The sequence below is a fragment of the Alosa sapidissima genome, chromosome 9, assembly GCF_018492685.1.
Source record: "Alosa sapidissima isolate fAloSap1 chromosome 9, fAloSap1.pri, whole genome shotgun sequence".
Lineage (NCBI taxonomy): Eukaryota > Metazoa > Chordata > Actinopteri > Clupeiformes > Clupeidae > Alosa > Alosa sapidissima.
Genome location: NC_055965.1, coordinates 1,042,765 through 1,065,019, shown reverse-complemented (window position 1 = coordinate 1,065,019; position 22,255 = coordinate 1,042,765). Strand labels below are relative to the sequence as shown.

The 22,255-nt window shown below is 38.7% G+C and overlaps 2 protein-coding genes across 5 annotated transcripts in view; one reads left to right on the top strand and one right to left on the bottom strand.

Moving 5' to 3' along the window:
* Window positions 1-7,971: 7,971 nt before the first annotated feature.
* Window positions 7,972-13,034, bottom strand: tmem178 (transmembrane protein 178). 2 transcript variants are annotated; one of them, XM_042105621.1, is made up of 4 exons: window positions 12,213-13,034; window positions 10,623-10,736; window positions 10,063-10,200; window positions 7,972-8,716 (listed from the first exon to the last, which is right to left on the bottom strand). In XM_042105621.1, exons 1-4 carry the CDS (start codon window positions 12,622-12,624, stop codon window positions 8,475-8,477), a joined length of 906 nt encoding a protein of 301 aa, XP_041961555.1. In that variant the 5' UTR covers window positions 12,625-13,034; the 3' UTR covers window positions 7,972-8,474. The 2 variants fall into 2 exon arrangements, with proteins under 2 accessions (XP_041961555.1, XP_041961556.1); XM_042105622.1 differs by lacking the exon at window positions 12,213-13,034 and adding an exon at window positions 10,905-11,328.
* A 3,730-nt stretch (window positions 13,035-16,764) lies between these two features.
* map4k3a (mitogen-activated protein kinase kinase kinase kinase 3a) overlaps window positions 16,765-22,255 on the top strand; it is a 45,290-nt gene continuing 39,799 nt past the window's right edge. For all 3 annotated transcript variants that reach the window (XM_042104744.1, XM_042104745.1, XM_042104743.1), the window contains exons 1-2: window positions 16,765-16,972; window positions 21,289-21,346. In XM_042104744.1, the coding sequence (XP_041960678.1) occupies window positions 16,877-16,972; window positions 21,289-21,346 (154 nt within the window). In that variant the 5' untranslated portion in view covers window positions 16,765-16,876. The remainder of the gene's footprint in view (window positions 16,973-21,288; window positions 21,347-22,255) is intronic.

Sequence of the window (22,255 nt, the reverse complement as noted above, 5' to 3'; positions counted from 1 at the left end):
ATGGGTGTTCCATAACTTAACTTAATCCATAATTTGATACTGCATCTGAAGTTAGACTTGAAAATGAATGCTCACCGGTTCCATTTTTTTTTAACAGCCATTTCATCATTGATAAGTTGATTACACGTCTATATTAACATGTTCTATCAAAGAAAAGATAGAAAATAACTATTTTTGTGTGTGCTGTAAAATGGTTAGAAGAAATGAAATTGGAATCGGCTAAAATCGGTATCGGCAGGTCAAACTCTATGAAAAATCGGAAATCGGTATCGGCCCAGAAAATTGCAATCGGTGCATCTCTAGTCAGTAGTGTAATGATTTTTAGAGGGTGTAAGATAGCGATTTTTGGATCATGTGCCAGACCACACCTTATGTCGTTAATTGCCACACCCCTGGGCGCAAGGTTTAATAAAAGTGCAGCGCATGGCGATTTCCTGACTTTATTGAGTATAAGATAAGAATAAGCCTTGCGTCGTGCTTTGCGCTACCTTGCGCCGGGTGCACGATAGGGCCCATAATGTTTAAAGACATTTAAGGCATGTCCGGTCCACATTTGCTAATTTAACAGCATGACTTTGTGATCAGAGGCCAAGCGCATTGTTCAAAAGGGTTGTTCTTATGTTTCTTAATCAGTCATGGGTGTGTTTTAGGCGTAATCCTTAGTTTAAACCAATGAGAGTGACAATGAGAGTAAGCAAGCAGTGCAACATCAAGGTCGGTATTTTGACAGTCAGCGCGTCTGAAGGAATCTGCTTGCACGATTCCACTAATACTTGCTAGTGTGTGACTAGCAGAGTATATCCTACATGCATCTACACTCAATTATTATTTTAACTTATGGGCAAACTGAACTGAAACTAAGTTCACGTGACAATGACAAAACAGTTCTGCAGTACACTCAGTTTTTTACTTACACAATTTACTGACAAGGGGTTACAATTGAAAAAAATAGCCTGAAAAAAGCACAACTTGCCCCAGTAATGTTCCAATGACTGAATAAAAATCTTAAGGATATTCATCCTGAAAATGAGTCATTGCCTGCCTGGGACTCGTTTTGTCGGCTAAGGGTTGCTTACATCTCGTGACAGGACATCTTTACCATTGTGCTTTATTATGTGCTTTTTGCTATAGACCAGATTTTTCTTGGTTAGTGGCGTATTGACTTTCAGTGGATGTAAGATAACGATTTTTGGATTATGCGCCTGACCACACCTATGTTTTTAATCGACACGCACATGGACGCAATGTTTAATTGAACTGGTGTGCATTGCAAAAAATTAATCTCTGAATTAGGATAAGATAAGAACAAGCTTTGCATCGTGCTTGGCGGCAGGTTGCGCCAACTGTATGATATAGCCCTAGGGCAGTTATTTTGGGCAGCTATTTTATAGATGACGTCAATCATGCCGTTTCCAACAATGCGGTTGGTTACATTACAGGAAAGGCCGGGATGTGTAGATAACTGCCATATTGGCATTACTACCCCATACATTTCTATGGAGGATTCTTTGAGCGCTGTGTCTCATTATAAAGTCTCTGAATGAACTCGCTACCTTAGAATAATAAGGTTCTATCTTTTGAGTAGTTCTGAGATATTGAGTTTCAAAGTTTTAGAATTCCATAGAGTTACATGGTAAATGGAACAAGTTATTTTTGATATAAAGTCCAAATATGTACACAACTTTAAGAAACACCTCATCTGAACTTAAGAAACTTTCAAAGAATATAAATATGTAAATAACTCCATTTTGACAAAAATGTCAGATAGAACCTTATTATTCTAAGGTAGCGAACTCACTGAGAGGTGAAAAGCAAAAACCACCCAGTGGATAGTCCATTCTATTCACTAGGTGGTCCAATCATCTATTGGCAATTAATCTTAAACTCAAAATGAAGATGATGCATCATAAACAAAATAAATATTTTTAACAAAAACACATGTGCCACAATTATTGGCACCCTTGTATTTAATGGATGTTAAAGCCTCCCTTTGCCAATACAACAGGTCTTAATCTTCTCTTATGACCTCCTATATCATACATTATCAGTAGCCATGGGGTTCTTTTCAGTATAGTGAGCCTTCTATATATGCCTAGCCTACCATGAGTGTTTGTTGCCAAAAAGTACAATTTTAATTTAATCTCACTACAGAACACCATTGCAGGTGATTCCAAGTCACAATAGTACTCTGGAACTCCAACCTTTTACATTTAATTAAATGGCGAGGGGCCTTTTTTCCCCTGTCACGTATTTTGAATAATCTGGTAATATGAATCTCACAAGTTTTTTTTGTTGACTCTGTGACCCTAAGGTGGTATTTTTGTCCGCAACTCTTTCGCAACATGGGTCCTTATCCAGGCAAATTTGTCACATTTCTTGTTTATTGGAATCTATTAATTATTGTTTCAATGGTAAATAGGGCATTTTCAGGCAAATATTTGTTTTAGCCATTCCCTTACTTATAGAGGTCAACACATTATCCCAAACAAATTTGAATTGTGTATTCTCTTGTCTTTCTCATGTTAAAGAATGACATCTGTGTCACTTTATTTTTTACCTTAATGAAACAGGAAGTCATGGAATGCTTGAAAGTTTATACACATTTTTATTAACTGAAACAATGCAAAAACTGCTTATCTAATAAAATCTAATAAAGTGTTATTAATCTTACATTAAGATGAAAATCTAGTTGATATTGTTTTCAGTATAAAGACACTTGCTTAGTGCTGTCTCGTAAAAACATTTGATTTAATTTAATATGAGTTTGACCTATTTTAAGATATAACAAGCAAATTTGGCAGCCAGTACATTGAGCAGATTTGTCTTAATGAGACAAACTCATATTAAATTAAGTAAAAATTATCTTTTGAGAGAGTGCTGGGTAAGTCTTTTCACAATAAAAACAATAGCAAATAGATTTTTTGATCTTAATATAAGATTAAAAACACAGACATATTTTATTTTTGGCAGTGAAGAAGTTGCATTTAAATTAAAGAAATATTAATTTACATTTCATTTATAATATTGTCAAAGAGGGCCAGTAATTGTTACTCTCATGTGTTTTGTCAAAAATATTTATGATGCTTTGTTTTTTCTCAGAATAAATTTGCGTCTCGTGAAGGTTGGATTATTCCTCTGTGTTTTCATTGTGAAACTATAAAGCACCAAAAGATGATTTTTCATTCCTCTTTTTACTCAACTTAACCAGGGGTGCCAGTAGATGTGGCGGGTGCTGTACTTAGTCCTTCTATCCATTATTTACGTAGGCCTGTTTTTGTAAAGGCTGGGCAGTTTTGCTTTTTATTATCAGTTCAATGTAATGAATATCTGAAAGTAGAAGCCTTTGGATATGGCGCTTGAAATATTTTCTCCAGGCAAAACTACCTTTCAGCAAAGGGTATCGCACCAATGATAAACATAGCCATCTCAACATAAATACTTAAAGGAGAATTCCGGTGTGATATTGACCTAAAGTGTATTGAAACATGATACCGAGTGTGAACGTATGTCTCATAGCTCATCTCGGCTTGTCCCCTGCACTCCAAAATCTGGCGCTAGTTAGCCGATGCTACCAACAGCTTTTTCAATAGTGGTGCTTAAAATAATTCAGTGGAAATGCATGGATTCCAGTTTCTTCCAGTAGCAGCAACTGGAATCCATGCATTTCCACTGAATTATTTTTGGAATCTGATCCCTTATCATACCTGTTCATTCTTACTCGTTGCTCGACTTATCGTGACTAAATTCAAGATGGCTGCAAACGCTAAACTTCGTGAAGATACTGTTTGTATAAATCGTCTTGTAAGTAAACTACCAGTGCTTTTTCAAAGTTCTCAATGTCTCGTTTTAAATGTCAGGGCCCTCGGAAGTCTACCAATGAAGTGTGGAGATACATTGAGCCTCGTAAATGGGTGTAAAACAGTGATTTATTTGCATGGCTAGCCCGATGCCGAAGCACCACTATTGAAAAAGCTGTTGGTAGCATCGGCTAACTAGCGCCAGATTTTGGAGTGCAGGGGACAAGCCGAGATGGGCTATGAGACATACGTTCACACTCGGTATCATGTTTCAATACACTTTAGGTCAATATCACACCGGAATTCTCCTTTAACATGTTAATGTCATAAGCATACTCTGTTAAGTCTGTTATTCAGTAGAAATTGATAAAACAATGTGTTTAGCCTAGCAGTGTTCATGAAAATGTCTGTAAAAAACAAACAAAAAACAGAGCAATGCCAGTATTCTATTCTTACAATGTAATGAAAGCTTCTTGTATGTTTTCATTATTTGATTTGCATAGAAATGGTTGACATGTTGATAAAATAAAGCAAGCAGTCACCTTTTCCTATGTTAATTTCCAGTTTAACACACCTGACTGCAGAGTTTTTGTGCCTATTAGAATATAGATTGCAATGTATTCTATTCTGAGTATTCTAGCTTGCATTATTGCACTCTTTAGCAACAATAAAACATCTCATAAATACCTGTGCATATTGTAACATGGTTTACCTGGCAATATCATGGGTGATGGTCAACAATAACATTCAATTAGACTTTTCGTTTTCATGCATATTAGGGCCCCCGATGTTTTAAAAGCAGAGGAATGCATAAAAGGCACCCCAAAAAATATACTTTAAAAAAAAATTAAGGCTATCTAATTAAGTGAGTGTAATTGTTGCCTCTTCTTTTGGTAGGAATAAAATATTGAAATTAATTACATGTATTTTTGACATGCTTTCACAGAGGTTCAAAGGGGTTTTCTATGAAGATATGATTTAGATTGAAGAAGGCTTTCATGGCTCTGGTAACTTACTTGGATGGATATCCATTTAAAATAAATTTCCTTTGTTTTGGTTTTTGCACGTTTGGCTGTTTTACATAGCCACGCAAGGCCTTAAAGAAAATCACTCTCAACAATAAAGTTTGTGAACCTTTAAAATAGTTGACATGGTGAGATGTAAGTCAATTTTTGCTACATACAGTGCATAGGGTGCAATACATGTAGAAAAGGGATCTTGTAATAGGGCAAGGCACATTACTAAAGGACTTAAAGGAGAACTCCGGCGTTTTTTTCACACAGATCTGTTTTTGAGGTCACTGAGGACTGTCAGTACAGAAAAAAAAGAAAAAAAAAAGTGCTACCTTGAGTTGCTGCAGCCAATACCTAGAGCAGCCAGGCAGCTACAGTGCTACACTTGGGGGCATCTTTAACATCATGAATAGGAACAGAATGTAACAAAACATGTTTATTTTGATAACCATTATATGGGCTCCCTTTAATGAACATGTTTAATACCAGATTTCCTATCAAATGTATTGCCAAAAGAACAGTCCAAAATTGATTGTTTCACTTTTCAAAGGGAACATGTTTTCACTTAAAATTATTCTGTCAATGGAGATTAATATTGGATGTGGAAATGTTAACCAACAACACTGGTGGTAATTATTACAAATGACCCCTTATACAAGTTGGGACACTTGATAATGTGATAATCTGCCAATTGTATAAGTCCATATTTAGTTGCAAAAAGGACATAGACCAATCAAATGTTGAAATTGGCAAATCTGAACTGACAAAATGATACTCATTTTGAATTTGATTCCAGTAACATACATCAAAAAAGTTGGGATGGGGCAACAAAAGGCTGGAAAAGTTGTTTAATGCTAAAGAAAACAAGGAGGACATTTTCACACCTACTGTAATAGGTTAACTGGCACCATAATTGGATAGAAAAAGAGCATCTCAAAAGTGAACAAAAGTGTGGGCAAATAATACAACATGTAAGAATAATGTTCCTCAACATGAATTTGTGATGAAATATGTATCACAATACGTAATGCCATTAAAATATATAGAGAATCTAGGGAAATCTTTGTAAACAAGGGATGGTGCTGAAAATCAGTATTGGATGACTGTGATCTTTGGGTCCTCAGATTGCACTACATTAAAAACAGACCTGCTTCTGTACAGAAAATCATTGTATAGGCTCAGGAAACCATCCAGTAACCACTGTCTACCAATGCAGTTTGATGGTCCATCCACAAACGCTGCTTAAAAACTATGCAAAGAAGAAACCATAGACATGTTTCAGAAATGCCACCATCTTATCTGGGTCCAAGCTCATTTAAGATGGACTGAAGCAAAGTGGCATACTGTGCTGTGGTTAGACCAGGAAAAATGTGTAATTTTATGCAAATCATGGACTCCGCGTCTTCTGGGGTAAAGAGGAGAGGGACCATCCAACTTATTGTTAGCGTACAGTTCCAGACAACATCTTTTTCAACAAACACTGCCAACCTGCATCCTGCACATATCACAACAATATGGCTCCATAAGAGTCCAGGTGCTAACATGGCCTGCCGACAGTCAAGATCTGTCACATTGGGTGCATCATGGAACGCAAAACACAGTTGTGAAGACTGTCTAACAGTTGAAGTAATATATTGGGCAAGAACGAGATAACAATTTATTCTCAAAACTCCAGTAACTGGTCTCTTCCATTGACAAAAGAAGAGTTGTAGCAGTGAAGCTGTCCCAACTTTTTTGAGATGTGTTGCTGCCATCAAATTCAAAATGAATATACATTTTCCAAATAACAATGACATTTGTGTTTCAACAACTGATATGTGTTTGCATATGTGGTGGTTTCCCATACATTCACCTGGACTTCAGGGTTGTGCAAAATTCGAATTACAATCCTGCTTCCTGTTTGCTACCGCAATTGAAATGCAAGTGAAATTCAAGAATTGAATTGAAATTTAAAAGCCGGTTTCAATTAAATTCTGAAATTTTGCACAAGCCTGCTGGACTTAGAGATAGCCTACTGTAACTTCAATGGAGATACCCATTCAAAAATGCTTTTAGTCCAGGACTATATGCGTAATCCATGAAACCAGGTCATTAAGTATGTTGGGTGCAAAATATTTAAATAATCTGGTCAAGAAATTCAATTATTTTGGCTGAGACCGGTTAGAGTTGCCCTTTCCTGTATTTGACAGACTGTCTGCTCATTAAATGAGCAGCTTGTTGCAAACTCAAAGTTGCATTGCATGAGCCTCACTTCACAGAGCTAACATCTAGGTTTAAGGAACACAAAGCTTTAAGGAACCATTTTTGCTTGACTTACCATAATAAATTCACAGCATGAGATTCACTTATTCCTTTGCTTTTTTCCATTCCTGTGCTATGCAAAGGACATGAATAGCAGATTTGTTCAGCCTTTGGTTGACATTTTGTCTAGTTAATACAATGGAGGAAAAGTGCTTGGTAAAATGTCTGTATTGCAACAACACCCATGTGATTTTGTATTTTGTGCATTAGACAAACTAGCCAGTAGGACAATATGTGTGAATTTAGAAAACTGTGATACTGAATTAATTATATTTACAGTTCAAATACTTTTATTTTGTCTATGAGCTCAGAAGTAATGAGAAGTGTCTTTGTGATTAGATCAACATTTAAGTAAAGGCTGAAGTGTCCACAATGAAGGTTCAATTGATCAATAAACATCATTAAACAGCGTTGCCCTGAGCAACAGCTGTCACTCACAGTTCTCAGACAGTTCAGTTCTCTGTTCTTTTGCTTTGTTTCCTTTTCTAGTTTTAAACTGCAACATACATTTCATTTGGGCTGGGATGGCTATTTTTAAGAACTTAACCATAACCCTTTTTTCCATCACATTCTTTTGTTTGTTATCTACCAGATGTGTCCACGTCACCAATAATGTCTTGCAGCATTTGATCTTGTTCAACAATAAAAACAATTGATAGTCAATGCTATACATACAGTACACAGCTTACATATACATCTTTTCCAGCTGTCACGTAGGCCAAACCTTGAGTGTCTGATTAATATTCAACAAGGAAAAAGGTTTTTGACCTTGGTAATCAATGGAACTAAAGTCCTGAATACTAACACATAAACAAAATCCACTTTGCCGCATACAATAAATTATAACACTTGATATCAAAACCTGTTCCACATTAGTTCTGTTGTGTGTCACATGACAAAATATGTAAAGACCATTTAATATTCAGCCACAACACCTGGCTTCATATGAAAAGTCCCATAAATAGTATTCCTACTCATAATGTTTGTGTGATTGGTACTGTTTACTTTTTACATAAACATGATTTAGAATTAAAGTCAATGCGTGTGTATACAGTATGCGTGTGCTTAGAAGGACTTTGTGTTGGCATACATGGATTACTGTAATAGGCCTTAGATGACATTTTGCAACACTGGCGCACTGCATTATCACCTTAATGTGTAGCAATACTAGCCTATGTAATGGACTTGTGCCTGCCAAGACTTTGCCAAGGCTGGGATACCAGTCTCTTACAGGAAACAATTTACATTTTCTATGAAATTTCAGAGATTGAAACAAACTGTTGCTGTGGGTATTCCAAAGTTCCATCTTCACTGCTCAGCAGAACCTGAGCTGGAATGGTTCCTCAAGTGTACCGGCAGCTGTTCATACTGAAGATTCCCGAGCAGTTTTGGACTGAAGGGCCTTACTGCGGCTCAGGAAGGGATATGTTGTGCAGAGGCACCCAGAGGCAACACTAAGACCCAGGCTGATCCAAGCACAGAAGATTGACCAACTGTAGCCATGGTCTACATCACTGGGTAGACCGTAGATAAACGGTGGGTTTCGGGCAAGTTCGTAGGACACGCTTGCTGCGTATGTGCACAGCGATATGGTGCAGAAAATTCCTGAAATGATAAAGTGAAAACATACTGTAAAGATCAAAGCCTCAATATTCTTGGAAGGTCTGTACAGGATATCAACAAATCCCAACATAGAAATAAGAGCTCCAAAAACTTTTTTTTTTAAACTGTTCAGTAAAAGCTGACCAGGTGTCTGTAATCTTCCAGGTTCTCTGATGTTCTCCAAAAGTCAGAGTAAAAATAAAAAAAATGATCTGCCTTTGACCCTTTCTCAATTTACAATGTCATTCATCACATCACCACCCATATCATGAGCCACTCCCTGCACTTTGATCATTTTCTACCTGCTCTTTAAACAGCTATCATTAACATCACTTGAAGAAGCCATCCAGACATGTCCAAAAACAGGCCATTCTCCAACCTCTCTTTTGCACCTAAAGGTCTAGAGAAAGTGGCTGCTGGTTATTTACAAAACCATTCAGCTTTGTGTTAAGCTCACAGAAATAGCCCTGTTCGGGTTTCATGGCCTACTGCTATGGTCACTGATGCTTGTACCCCTTGTCACTTGACTCCTGCATTTAACAAAACTGAATACATTATTAGGAAATCCTGATGAGATCCAGAAACGGAATCATAATTATGAGATCTTTTCACATAACGATGAGATGATGTCTCCCATGGTTTTCTTTCTCAATACAACCCGCTCAATTCAGTTCAGTTCAATAGTCACTGCACTGGGTCCCTCAGGATAAAATGTACGTAATGTACTGTGCATATGAAGAAGTGTGAAGTAAATTACCCTATATCAATGTAATAAAACTGAATCATGTCTGACTTGGGCACGGGTTAGAAACTCAACACTTACAAAACAACAAAATACTGAAAAGGTAGTAGCAAACTTTTAATTTGTCCCCAGAACTCAGTGCCATATTAGTCCCAAAGTCCAAGAAGATAACCAAATAGTCCAAACGCAAATAAAGGCATGAACATAAAAGAGATCCCACCCAGAATTATGGAAGTATTACTTAAAGCCTGATGGAACCAGAGAGGGTTGAAGTAGAGCAGATTAATCAAGAATCTTTGGTCATTCCCTTTCGGTGAAAAAAGATAGATCAGGCTGTTTCTCTGTCAACCCAAATGCCCTGGTCTACATCGTACTTATGTGTTGTTATTACCAAACATCATGACATAAATTTGGCGGTTTTTCATACATTTTACCAGGCAACAAAACGGCCATTACCAGCTAATAGAAACCCATCAGCCAACAGGAAGAATAGAAAATCCAGGAGACTAGTGATAAGCTGAATCTGATGCGCACTAAAATCATAGGAAACAAGTACAATGCATCCAGATGGGCTGTTTGGCTAGTGGAGGACATCCAAGTAGTTTACCTGCCATGAGAAAGAGGAGGCCAGAGACATGCTGGGTTAGGCTCTCCTCCCAGAAGAATCCTACCGTTGCCACGATGCTCCCGCACAGCAGTACGGCAGCAGCCATCCCTAGGAATCCTGCTGTGATTCGCCGCAGATCTGCTCATGAAACACACACACACACACTGTATCCATGACAACCACCCACACAGTGACTAGGCAACAGGCAGGAAGATTAAAGATATGTAGCACATTTACTCTAGCTATTGCCTCAGAGCTCTGTATGTTTGGACAGGAAGTCCAAAGTGACTCTTGTATGATGCTAAATACGCATTTATCATGCCTTAGGTTGAAAACAACAATTAAGCCATAAAAGTTTAAATATTTACATTATAAATCATTCCAGAATAACACAGCAAAATTGTAAAATGAATATCATAAAAATGAAACAATGAATTTTTCCAAAAAAAAGGTAAAGACAGGGAAGAGAATGCACACTTGTTGTGTGCCTGTGAGCTCACAGACGTTGAGTTGGAGTGCTATGCATAGTGTAAACACCGTCAGGAAACAAAAGCTCTTACGCAGGAGGTGCCACTCGTCCTGTTGGATGGTTCTGGTGAGGTTCAAGGGGATGTTCCTGAGCCGGATGGGCTGGGAGAAGTGATACTTTACAGTAGTGCAACGATCTGCAATACCTAGGTAGACAGATTGCAGGCTCATGTAATCATTACAGTTATTGTGAAGAGCCTCAAATGACCTAACCTTACCAGAGTATTTAACGTTAAGTGAAGAAGGAAGCATGATTTTATAATCATTCTAACAGTTTTTTTTTTTAATCAGTAAAGTGGCAGGACACAAATTACCTGTTGTTTATTTATCGAACACATCCACTGTCAGTCTATCAATAAGCAGTGTCACAATGTATGTGTGTAGCATATATGCTATCACTCTCAACACAACTCCATCAATGTGGAAGGCCTCTGCACATCATACTGCCTGAATGCTTTATAACTTTCATAGCTGCAGCATCACTCCTGCCACCCCTCTGCATGACCTTCTGTCACTATCTGCCTGAATTAAAAAAAAAGAAAAGAAATTGGCTTCAGTGGTGGACCTGTTCTATGCCGGAGCCAGACCTGCACAGGGGACTGCAGCAATCAGGCCAAGTGAATGCAGTCTTTGTATTATATCTTCTCGAAAACAAGACAGCTTGTGTGCAATCCTTTAAGTGTTGTTGTTTGAGGCTTTTACATGGGCAGGTGTCATATATTTACAGTGAAACAATTTGCACATACAAATTGTATCATGATTGTAATGAACCACTGATGAAAACAGGTTTATCAGCAATATATCAAACTTACAAAACACATATAAGGTTACACTTAAAGAAAGTATGTCTACTTGAATTTCCCCTTGAGGATCAATAAAGTATCTATCTATCTATCTATCTATCTATCTATCTACCCTGCTCAGTGACCACTAGCACTACTGCACCGGTTTCATTTCTAGGGGTACACATGCACAGTAGGCCAATAGGCCAAACTACACATTTAATCTCCTACTGCAGTAATGAAAAACAGGAGGATGAAGGTCAAGTGCCTTGCCTTGGCTACAGTATGCTGAAAAATGCACCTGCATCACTCTTTTCATTAATGACTTAAATTATATTTGTTTGTCCAAGCTGTCAAATTAATCTTCTAAATGTTTCGCATGGCAATATACTGTTTTATCTATATACAACTAATTGGCCCTTCAAACATGATCATAAGCCTAGGCATTTGTAATTGTTAGCTATGCCAATGTAAACACTGCTGGAGTCAGGTGATAAAACTATAGGCTAGATATATGTTGTATTGACACTTTGAGTTACAATAGCGAGAATAAGGCCTACACTTGCGTGATTTTGCATTAAATAGCCTTGTCCAAGCACAAGGATAGAAACGTGATGAATCAGCCGATCTATAGCCTATAGGCCTATAAGGAAGATGCGCTTTCATCGATTTTCTCAGGAAACGATTCGGCTTACAGTGGCGAATAAAAAGCCCTCTCTTTTGACGCAACGGACAACTTAGCCTACAGTTGAACACAACACAAATCAGACAAATGACAACAGTCAGAGAACATTGCACTCATCAGTCCTATCTCCGTTAAGGCTACATTTCTTATCTTACCTTTTGATATTAGTTTGTCAATATCCCGGTCAATGCCTTGAAAGTAGCATTTGCGCCACAGACCAGAGAAGGTGGAGAACAGCGGTCTCCCACACTCCGTCTCCAGAATCCCCATCCCTAAAATCGCCCTCCAATTTTCGAGCAATTCCTCTTCTCGACTCCCAACGTGAATAGGTTTCATTAGAGCCAGGTTGCGCCTGGGGTTGCCGCTGTCAACCAACGGCAGGTGATAAATGGGCATCTCCCTGTTTTTCTGATCGTTGGAGTCAGTGCCATACTGATCGCAGTTCTCTTTGTGTCGCCTTGTGTCCGTTTCATACCAGTGGTCGGTGAAAATAGCGGTGACCAGTAAAATGAGAGAAAGAAGGCTCATGGACAAGCTGAGCGTCGTTACAAGCGGTTGTTTCTCCATGTTTCAAACATCAGACCAGAGTTCTTTACGCTCTTCTGTCCACGGAATGACCTTAGAACATCAATTATCCTAGTTTAGGCATGACCAGTTAACTTTCTCTGCAGACCCCTACACATGTAATTTAGTCTTTAGTAATTTCCCCCCTAAACAGTAGCATCGGCTGCAGCTGCATAGGTAGGGAGGGTGTATTTTGAAAGATCTAACAGCAGCTGACTAGCAGCTATAGGGCTGCGCTGAACGTGCCAGCAGCAATAACATAGCCTACAGTTTACCTGCGCGCTCCCTGTGACCGTCGTCTTAAAAGAAGAGAAGTTGTTATACTTAATCCAAAACGTTCGTTATGGGAGTCATCCCCTTGCCGACAAAAGTGCGAGGGAATGTCAAGGTTGTCGCGCCTGAGCAAACCTTAGCGATGGGTGTGTCCACGAGACGGGCCAAACACTCCCATCGCGAGCTTTGTGTCATAGGCTAAGATGATGAAGTGGCTACCTAAGCATGGGCATGTTTATGAGAATTAATAAACAGAATATCATGAGGCTAATGTTGTGATAATTTAGACTTGAGGAACACACGGCCCATTGTGGGACATTCATCATATCAACAATTCAAGCAATATTGTTTTTCATTTCTCATTTGCATTTAGGCTGTAACAGTGCCAAGGCTACACCCTTAGCTATTAAGTAGGCTATTTAAGGAATAACAGATTAGACAGACTACCTTGATAGGCCTGCAGCCTGGTGATTGTATTTTCTGGAAGAAATACAATCACTTGGCAATATTAAGCTAATTTGTTTTACACTTTATTTTAAAACTAAAAGTAAAATTAGTAGCCAGGGAGGTGACATGCATGCAAGTATTTTTTAAAGCATACTTTTTAACTCACGTGTGTTTTAGTAAATCATACCAAAGTCATATGCACACACCTTAAGTTGTCCATGAAATGGCCTCTGCTCAAGTGACCAGCCTTTGTGTACAGTATTTTAGGAGTCTAAGCTGCACATCATCTGCTGGAGACCCTCACTAATTTGTTATGGGCTCACTAACAGAAGATTTTGGTGTAGATAGCCTCTTCCTTTTGTATTTTGCTTTCAGTGTGCATTCCAAGCAGTTCTGAAGTTCTATGGAGTTGAGGAAAGGAAAAGGCAGCTTTTATCTACCTCAAAGTCTCTGACGGTCCCAAGACTCAGAAGTCTTAAAAGTCTTTTCCGATGGGCATGTATGAAAACATGAAAATATGATGAAATGTTTGGTGATGGTTAGGGAACTGATATAATTGCCTCAAAATGTTTATACTTTATGTTTAAAGTTCTTAGCGGACCAAAATGACTTCAAATGGCATCAAAATATTACATTTAAGGTAAAGGCATATATCATACTGTACATAAATTAATAAAATAAATTTAGGCTATCAATGGAGAGGGAAAGAGAAAGGAGCCACCTGAGAGATACATAGATACAAATAGAAAAATATTTGAATTTAAGTTTTAAAAGCCTTGGTCTACGTGTTATAATGATGTAATGAATGAATGTGTGAATGTAAATCCTTTAAATTTATCAGTGTAACTATTCTGAATACCACCCATTTAAATGGTAAATGTATTTAAAATACAGTTTCTCATAATTTGTATTTTAAATATCCGTTATACATGTATTCAGTTACTTCCCAACCAGGTAGCACAAGATCCTGGGCCCCTGATGGGCCCCCATGTTCCTCAATGCCACCCCCCCCCCCAAAAAAAAAATTATAAAAATAAATAAATAAATAAATAAAAATAATAAATAATAATAATAGTGATCGGGCCTCTGTACACATGAATCTGTAGGCCTAGATGTTGTAGTCATTCAATCAACCAAGTTATTCAGCCAATACATTAACTTTACATTTAATCTGACATGCAATATGAAATTTAATTAGGAAATTAAAATATCCAGGTAAAATATCCAGGTAAAATAAAATATATTAATATAGGGCCCTCTCTCCCCTTGGGCCCCTATAATCAGTAGTGGTTTTACCCCCAGTCTGACACCCCTGTTCCCAACACTGGCACTAGGTACATCATTCCGCTGACAAGGAAGCACAGAAGAGTCTTGACTGAGGCCTCCTAGTGTTGATGGAAGGCCGATATAGCAGACGCTTGCTCATCTGAGGACTGCAGTGGACAGGAGGACATAGAGCTGGATCATGGAGTTAAGACAGAGACGTTCTAATGAGGGGACACAGCACTCAAAAAATCCTCCATAGAAATGCATGGGGTTAGTCTGTAACGGCAATATGGCAGTTGTCTACACATATCCCACCCCTTCCACGGCAAAATGTCGACATGTGAATACATTGAGCCAATCATGTGGTGTGTTGTGAAGACATTGTACCAATCATGTGTTGTGATCTCGCCGCTAGAGTAAGTTTGGTGTCGTGAAGCCTTGTGCATGCATGTTTCTGCTAAAATAGATACCCGATAAGTGCCCAAAACACGTTGCAATATGGCTGCCGAGTCGAGGGACTTGCCTAAAAGGACTTTGGTTAAGATAGCAAGGTGCAGATTCAGTATAGGCCAGAGTGAGGGATTTGTGTCTGATAGGAAGCCAATGATGAGTAACTAACAGAGGAATTATATGTGTCTCCTTTTAAAGACTGGAAGTGCCTCTGCATTTTTAATCATCTAATGGTCTCACTATAAGCAGGAAGGCCAGCTAACGATGCATTGCAGTAGTCCAGTTTGGATAGAACCATGAATATCACAGGACATTCTGTGGCATATTGTGTTGGGTAAGGTCTGTGCTTCCAAATATTGTATATGGATAAACATGAATTTGTAATTAAGACTACATGCTCAGGGAAATTTAGTCAGTCATTAACTGTGTCACCCAGGTTACATGCCGTTTTAGCAGGGGTCAGTGAACCAAGCTGATCTGTTGGGGAACAGCTGTATTAGCTGGGAATAGCTCATTTTTGAATGATAGTGATACAGATTGCTATCTCTCCCTATCAGAATTGATCGGATTGCATCCTGCATCATTTGGCATATTGAAGAGGTCTAGCCTCAACTGTTGTTCAGCCCGCCTCTCGCTGCTTGAAAAGTCCTATACGAATAAATGCAGGCTATTAGCCTATTATTATTAGGGGTCCAAGCAGAAAAGCTGCGTATAGTATAGTATACGTATATATACTCTGCATATACGTTCTCTGCATTTCTCCCAATCCGTGAATTAATGAAACACACTCAGCACACAGTGAACACACAGTGAGGTGAAGCACACCTACAACAGCAGCGCTCGGGGAGCAGTGAGGGGTTAGGTCAAGGGCACTTCATACTACATTCTCTGGACGCCCACCAAATTTCGTACAATTCGGTCCATAGGGGGTGCTACAGCCCCCACCTTCATTCTGGGCCCTAAACACAGTTTAAGGGCACTTGCCATTGTGCTTTGACCCCGACAATTACTGCTTGCGGTTATATGTTGTTGTTGTTATTGAATTGGGAGATGTTCTAGGCTCTCTGTCCTGCAACACAAGGGGGTATTCCAAGTGTGTGGTTTAGTAACAAACCTGGATAAGTTAACTCAGTCAGAGTAAGTAGTTAAACTCCTAATAGAAGAGCTATATGGCTTCATTCTCCTATAAAACAATGCCATAGGGCTCTTGTTGCAGGAGGTTTACTGAGTTAACTTACCCAGGTTTTTTACTAAACCATGTAGGCTACTTGGAATACTCCCCTGGCCCAGAGTTGCAGGCATCTTAAGGGGTTTTGACATTCGACAACAATGGTTCCTTCCTCTTAAGGCAATGTATTGATTGAATTGAATAGCCGACGATTTAACATAGCCTAATCTCAATGACTCATTTCTATCTGGGTTGGTGGTAAACCTCCTAATAGAAAAGCTTGCTTCATTCTCCTAACAAAACAATGGCATATTATGCTCTTGTTGTAGGAGGTTTATCACTTACTCTCAGTTAACTTACCAGGTTTCTCACTAAACCACGTACTTGGAATACCCCCCAGGACGTGAAGCCAATGTGTGCACCAGTGTGTTTTCAGCACACTTTTGGACGAAATTTATTCGCCAATGTTGCTTTAATATTATTCTCTTTTTCAAGAATCCCCATTGTACCAGTGGCTGTCATTCTGCGCAGGCGCACTGTATAAGGGAAGCCATGTTTGGCGTTTGTCAGATTTTTTAAAATACATTTTTCACAATTCGTGATATTTTGTTAGTTAGGAGTTGAGGTTGATAAAAGCCTTCAGACGTTTCAATGAATTCCAATCCCGACATTTCGCGTAGAAATCCCCAAGAGGATTTCGAGATAATTCAGCGGATAGGAAGCGGTACCTACGGTGATGTCTACAAGGTAGGCTAGGAAATGTTTTGTTTATGGTTGACTATGTGAGCTCTTTTCAGTACATACACTTGTTCGCTATTGCAAAGAACACGTAGCAGTAATGGCCGTTTAGCTACAGTTGTTTGATCTGCCTGCTCAGAGCAAAAGTTAGGCTACGTTAAGCATACAAACTTATTTGAACAGATATGTTATTTAGATTTCACTAGTATGCACAGTGCTACTACAGAGTAGCCTTTAGCCGACATCATTTTCTAGCTTGCCTAACATGACAGCCAGTTGCAGCCTAAATGGATGGATGGTCACGTACTATCGGCTATTTAAATTAGGCTTAGCTAATTTTGATGCAAAATATCCCGTGTCTGACGTATCCCAGCTGGGATCCCTTGCAGAACATATCACCTCCCTGATGAGTCTTGGAGTTTTGAGTTTACTTAAAAGAAGTAAAAGAAGTTAGTCAGCAATTAGGCTACCGCTTCTTCCTTTTATTGAGCCAATGCCAGCAGGTTGTTATTGTTTAGCCTAGTAGTGAAATGGTTTACAAAGCAAAGTTCGGTCCAGAATTCTGCAGCCAGAGTATTAAACCCTAACGATCTAGGCTATTTTAACAAGACACGTTTCTGGAATAATCTCAAAACTAAATACAATATCATACCATACCATATCCATCCTCCTTACACCAGAAGACTTTGACAAGATTTGGGAGATTTTTGAAAGATTGTAGTCTTTTGAGTAAAACTTGAATGGGGGGCATTCATTAAAAGATTAATTAAATCTTTCAAGAATTTTCCCCAAAATCTTGTCAAAGTATTCATTATTAGAAAAACTAACACTGAGATGAATGGTGAGGTTCACTGGACTCAGGGTCTTGTTATGGGTAGCATATTACTCTTTCGTAAGATTTAGGCTAGTAAGCCTAGTTCTATGTAGACTTTTTCCTATGCACTTGTCTACTGTTCAGCACTTTGTATTACAAATGTGATTGAAAGCGATAAGCTTATGAGTAAAATTGATTGATTGATTGATTGAATTTCAACTGTCATAACCGTATAGTTGATGGTTACACATGTTGATAGCGCCCCAGGACCTGTTGTGTCTTTGGGTGTAGGCCCTGCTCAAGTGTTCTTTAGTGACAATAAGCCACATTTTGATTTGGGGTAATTGGAACACCACCAGAGGCTGCAATATAGGGATGGGCAAAGCGAGGCTTTGTGAAACGCTGAAACATCCAACACCTCAAAGCTGTTTCATATCGGAAGTGCAGACCGTGACTCACTGTGTTACCTATGTTCATACTGTAGTCTTAGTCAAAAGCTAAGCAGTGTCCTTGATCAATAACTGGATGGGAGACCACATCAAGTGACAATAAAATTAAGCTCATTACTTCTGCTAGTGTTCTCTAAATAATTTTCTTCTCATAAAAACTCTCAATGTTGCTGCAATGTGTTTGCTTTTTGACCATTCTGAGAGTTTAGTTGAAACTGTGTGGTTAATGATAAAGTAAGAAGCTGACCATATTTATTTATAAACCCCAGTGATGTCATCATTGGCAAGCGTTGCTAAAGACACAGGCAGGCTAAGGGGTTTGAGAGACATTTTTCGGAAGTGTCACCTACTTTTTAGGTGTAAATTCAGGTGTCTTCAACCAGACACACGCGGGTGTTGTACAGTGTTGTATCTTGTTGCTTTCCCTCAGGGAACAGTGGTTATGTGCATAACCTTATGTTAGGTCTTCTGCAGCAGCTTTGCTATAGTAGCAGCAAATAATCAGTCTACCGATTCGTAACTTTAGAACTGGGCCACCAACCGGTTCATGGTACATTAAGACCAATCCAGGGGTCCCAGTTGCATCTTTAACATTCAAACAATTTTTTCAGTGTATCAGTGAATTCTTACACCCCTAGCAGGAACCCAATCTGGCAACAATGCACGTGGTAGCAAGCCTGGAATAATAGGCCTACTTAATATTTGGTGAAATTTGGAATGTAGAGAGGAAGGTTCAACTGTTCTGGCCGGTACAATCAGTGTCTTCATCTCATCACTCCTTTGCCACCTCCACATGTTTCTTAATCAGTGCGTGGTAGGGGTTTCCCACGATCCCTCTCTTTCACCCCACACCCACATCACACACACACACACACACACACACCCACATCACACACACACACACACACACACACACACACACACACACACACACACACAGTTTACAGCCTCCATGATGCAATTTTGACATGAAGCTGTTTACTGCATGAGATCTGAGATGTGTCATCTTGAAGCCTGATTGCAAGCACATTCACACTTGGGTAGGCTCCAAATGCATACGTATACTATGTCAGTCTCTTCAGATTTTCACTGTTGTCAATGTTGTAATTTTGTGGTGGTGATTTTTAAAGAACAGCAAGACATTTAGCTATTTTTGTTTCTAAACCCCATGTCAGCATAAAACAAAGAAGTGAGACAAAATTAGACAGCAGACACATCTACTTAAATATCATCATCATTGACATAAATCAAAAATTAGCTTAAATGTACAGCCATTTTTAATATCTTTTGTAATATATTTCTATTTTTCTTCTTTTTGTGTTGTGTGGTTGTTCATGAAATGGATATATAATATCACTTATTATTTTACATACATCTGTAGAAAGCACATTTTTTCTGTACCTAACCATGTAACCAGGTAATGATTTGAACCTGTCTTGTGACTAAAAACCTTGACTAGCCACACATTTATGGATTCCTTGCAGCTTTGGCAAACCCTATTTTCTTTGTCGAGTAACAGTGTTCCCCACATTTATGAAAGAACTGATTGACCTATGCAACCACTTTTAGGCTATGGATGCATTTTATGCCTTTTATGCATTTTATTTTGTGTGACCGCCAGTGAAGCTCACCTATCAGGAGAGCTGTGCTCTTCATGCACTAGGCATGTTCATCAATCAAGAAGTTGCCAACTTAAAGTCAAATTTGGAATATTGAACTGAAGCTTGACTTTCAAAAGTTATATTGCAAATCAAATCGTAATCGCAATATCTGTCAGAAAAATTGTTATTAGATATTTTCCCCAAATCGTGTAGCCGTATTGTGTAGGCCTATGTCTTTTTATGTATTTTACTTTAGACAGAGAGAGCTAGAACAGGAGTATTTCATTGTATTCCTAATAATTTAATGACGATAAGCATTTTCCATGTGTATCGCTAGGTTACTCATTTCTATGGCGCCGTCTTATTGATTCAGATTGCTATGGGCGGTCCAATGTTAACAGGGGAAGGAGCATAAAGGAGAACAGTTTATATGTAGAAATGTGCTTTTCTAATTTACCTGTCTGTTACTGTTACAGGCAGGGAAGAGCACAGTTCACTTTGAAATAAAATATGTTGACGTGACTAGGGGACGTATGCGGAAGGACTCCTTTAAAGAAGTGTGTCCATTTGTTTATCCAAGAACAACGTGCTCTCCCGGTCCTTATACACAAAAGAAAAGGACAGTCATGTCACATGAATATAGTTTGCTACATTTTAAGAAATCCTAGTACATTTTACACATACCTAACTCCATGCATAATGTTCTCGGGTAGCATTGCCCGAACAACTTTGAACACAGCTTTAATTTGCATACAGTGCAGGCGATTGATTTTAACTGTTAAAACTTAACGTGAGATTTGCAGCCTGTAGAAAACAAATTCAATTTTATTGAGCATACAGTATTTGAAGATTCATCACCTAAATGAGTCATCTACTCAGTTTCCCTCTCTACCTGTCCATTTCGATGACATCTCTTCCAAGTGAATCCTTGCATGAACCTATCTGTCCTCTACATTGCTGCTGACATCTTTGCATTTGTTATTGTGGGTCGTCTATTTTTCATGTGGCTCCCCTTCTGAGCACTTCATTTTGGCTGGCAGTGCTGTTCTCTCTTTCACCTCCCTGTGGTTCTGCACCACTCAACACCTTTCCCTTGCAGAGAGAGAGAGAGAGAGAGAGAGAGAGAGAGAGAGAGAGAGAGAGAGAGAGAGAGAGAGAGAGAGAGAGAGAGAGAGAGAGAGAGAGATTAGTCTACCATATACCCTCCTCTTTAAACTGCATAGGTGCTGTTCTCTTTTCATTTCTTCTGATGCCCTTTTAAGATTTCTTATGGGCCACATTGTCCAGCACAATGTAAAATGAGAGCACAGTCTGATTAGAATTTGTTATGATTTATGCCTTTGCACTCAGATCACCATGATAACTAATAAAACCATGCTAACTGTAATACAGTAAATACATGCATCATTTTCTGGTCAGTTGTTTTGAGTTCTTAACAAGTTCTTTTTTGTTGTTCTCTAGGCTCGAAATGTCACCACTGAGGAGCTGGCTGCCATTAAAGTCATTAAACTGGAACCTGGTGAGATTTTTTTCTCATAGTAGGGCAACCAGCAGAGATTAAGATGAGGAAAAACAGTTGGACATCATTTTGAATGGCAACCGAGCAGAGCTTTTTCATGGTGGTCTGTTGTTTGAGGATTCCTTAAATCTTAAGGAATATTAGTTGGGGTGTTTTTAGAGCATACTGCTATGTTGGCTCTCAGGCCTGTCCAATGTTTGTGATATATATTGTTGTGATACTGTGGTTTCAGTTTTGCAGTGTTCCAATTGTGAACCTCTGGTAGTGTTTTTAGCTGTATAGACTAGATGGCACGATGGATCCATAGATTATATCATGCAACAATTTAACACTTTAAAAGGTAGGCGACAGCTTTATTGGCAGCAAGAGCAGCCACACAACCATAGACACCAGTGTTTCCCAGAGAACTGAATTCCATTTGCGGTGGTTGGTTTGCAGAATTAACTTGAATGCAACAGTTTTTAACAAATTGGCACAGCGTGGTTATGATGCTAACCAGATTTAAGCACAATTTAGTACAACCTGAAAAATCATTGTGTGGTGGTCAATGTTGATATTGTGGTGGGCCGCCACAAATAAGTCAATATATGGGAAACACTGGACACTCAACCCCCCCAACTTGCATTTGTAGTGTTGGTGGTATTAGACCATGACAAAAACTCTGCTCACCCTTCATTCAGTCTGTTACTGTAAACTTGGACAGTGTGCTTGTCTATGTGTGTGTGTACATGTAATGTAAGAACATGTGTCAATGTAAATGTCAAACTATTATATAGACCCTTTCAACAATAAAAACAAAAACAATGCTTGAACGTTCTATTTGGGCCCCAATCTACTTCCTCTGCATTAAGATAACATATGGAATGTTAAAAAGGAAGTCTTGTGGGGCCAACTATGATGCTGATAATG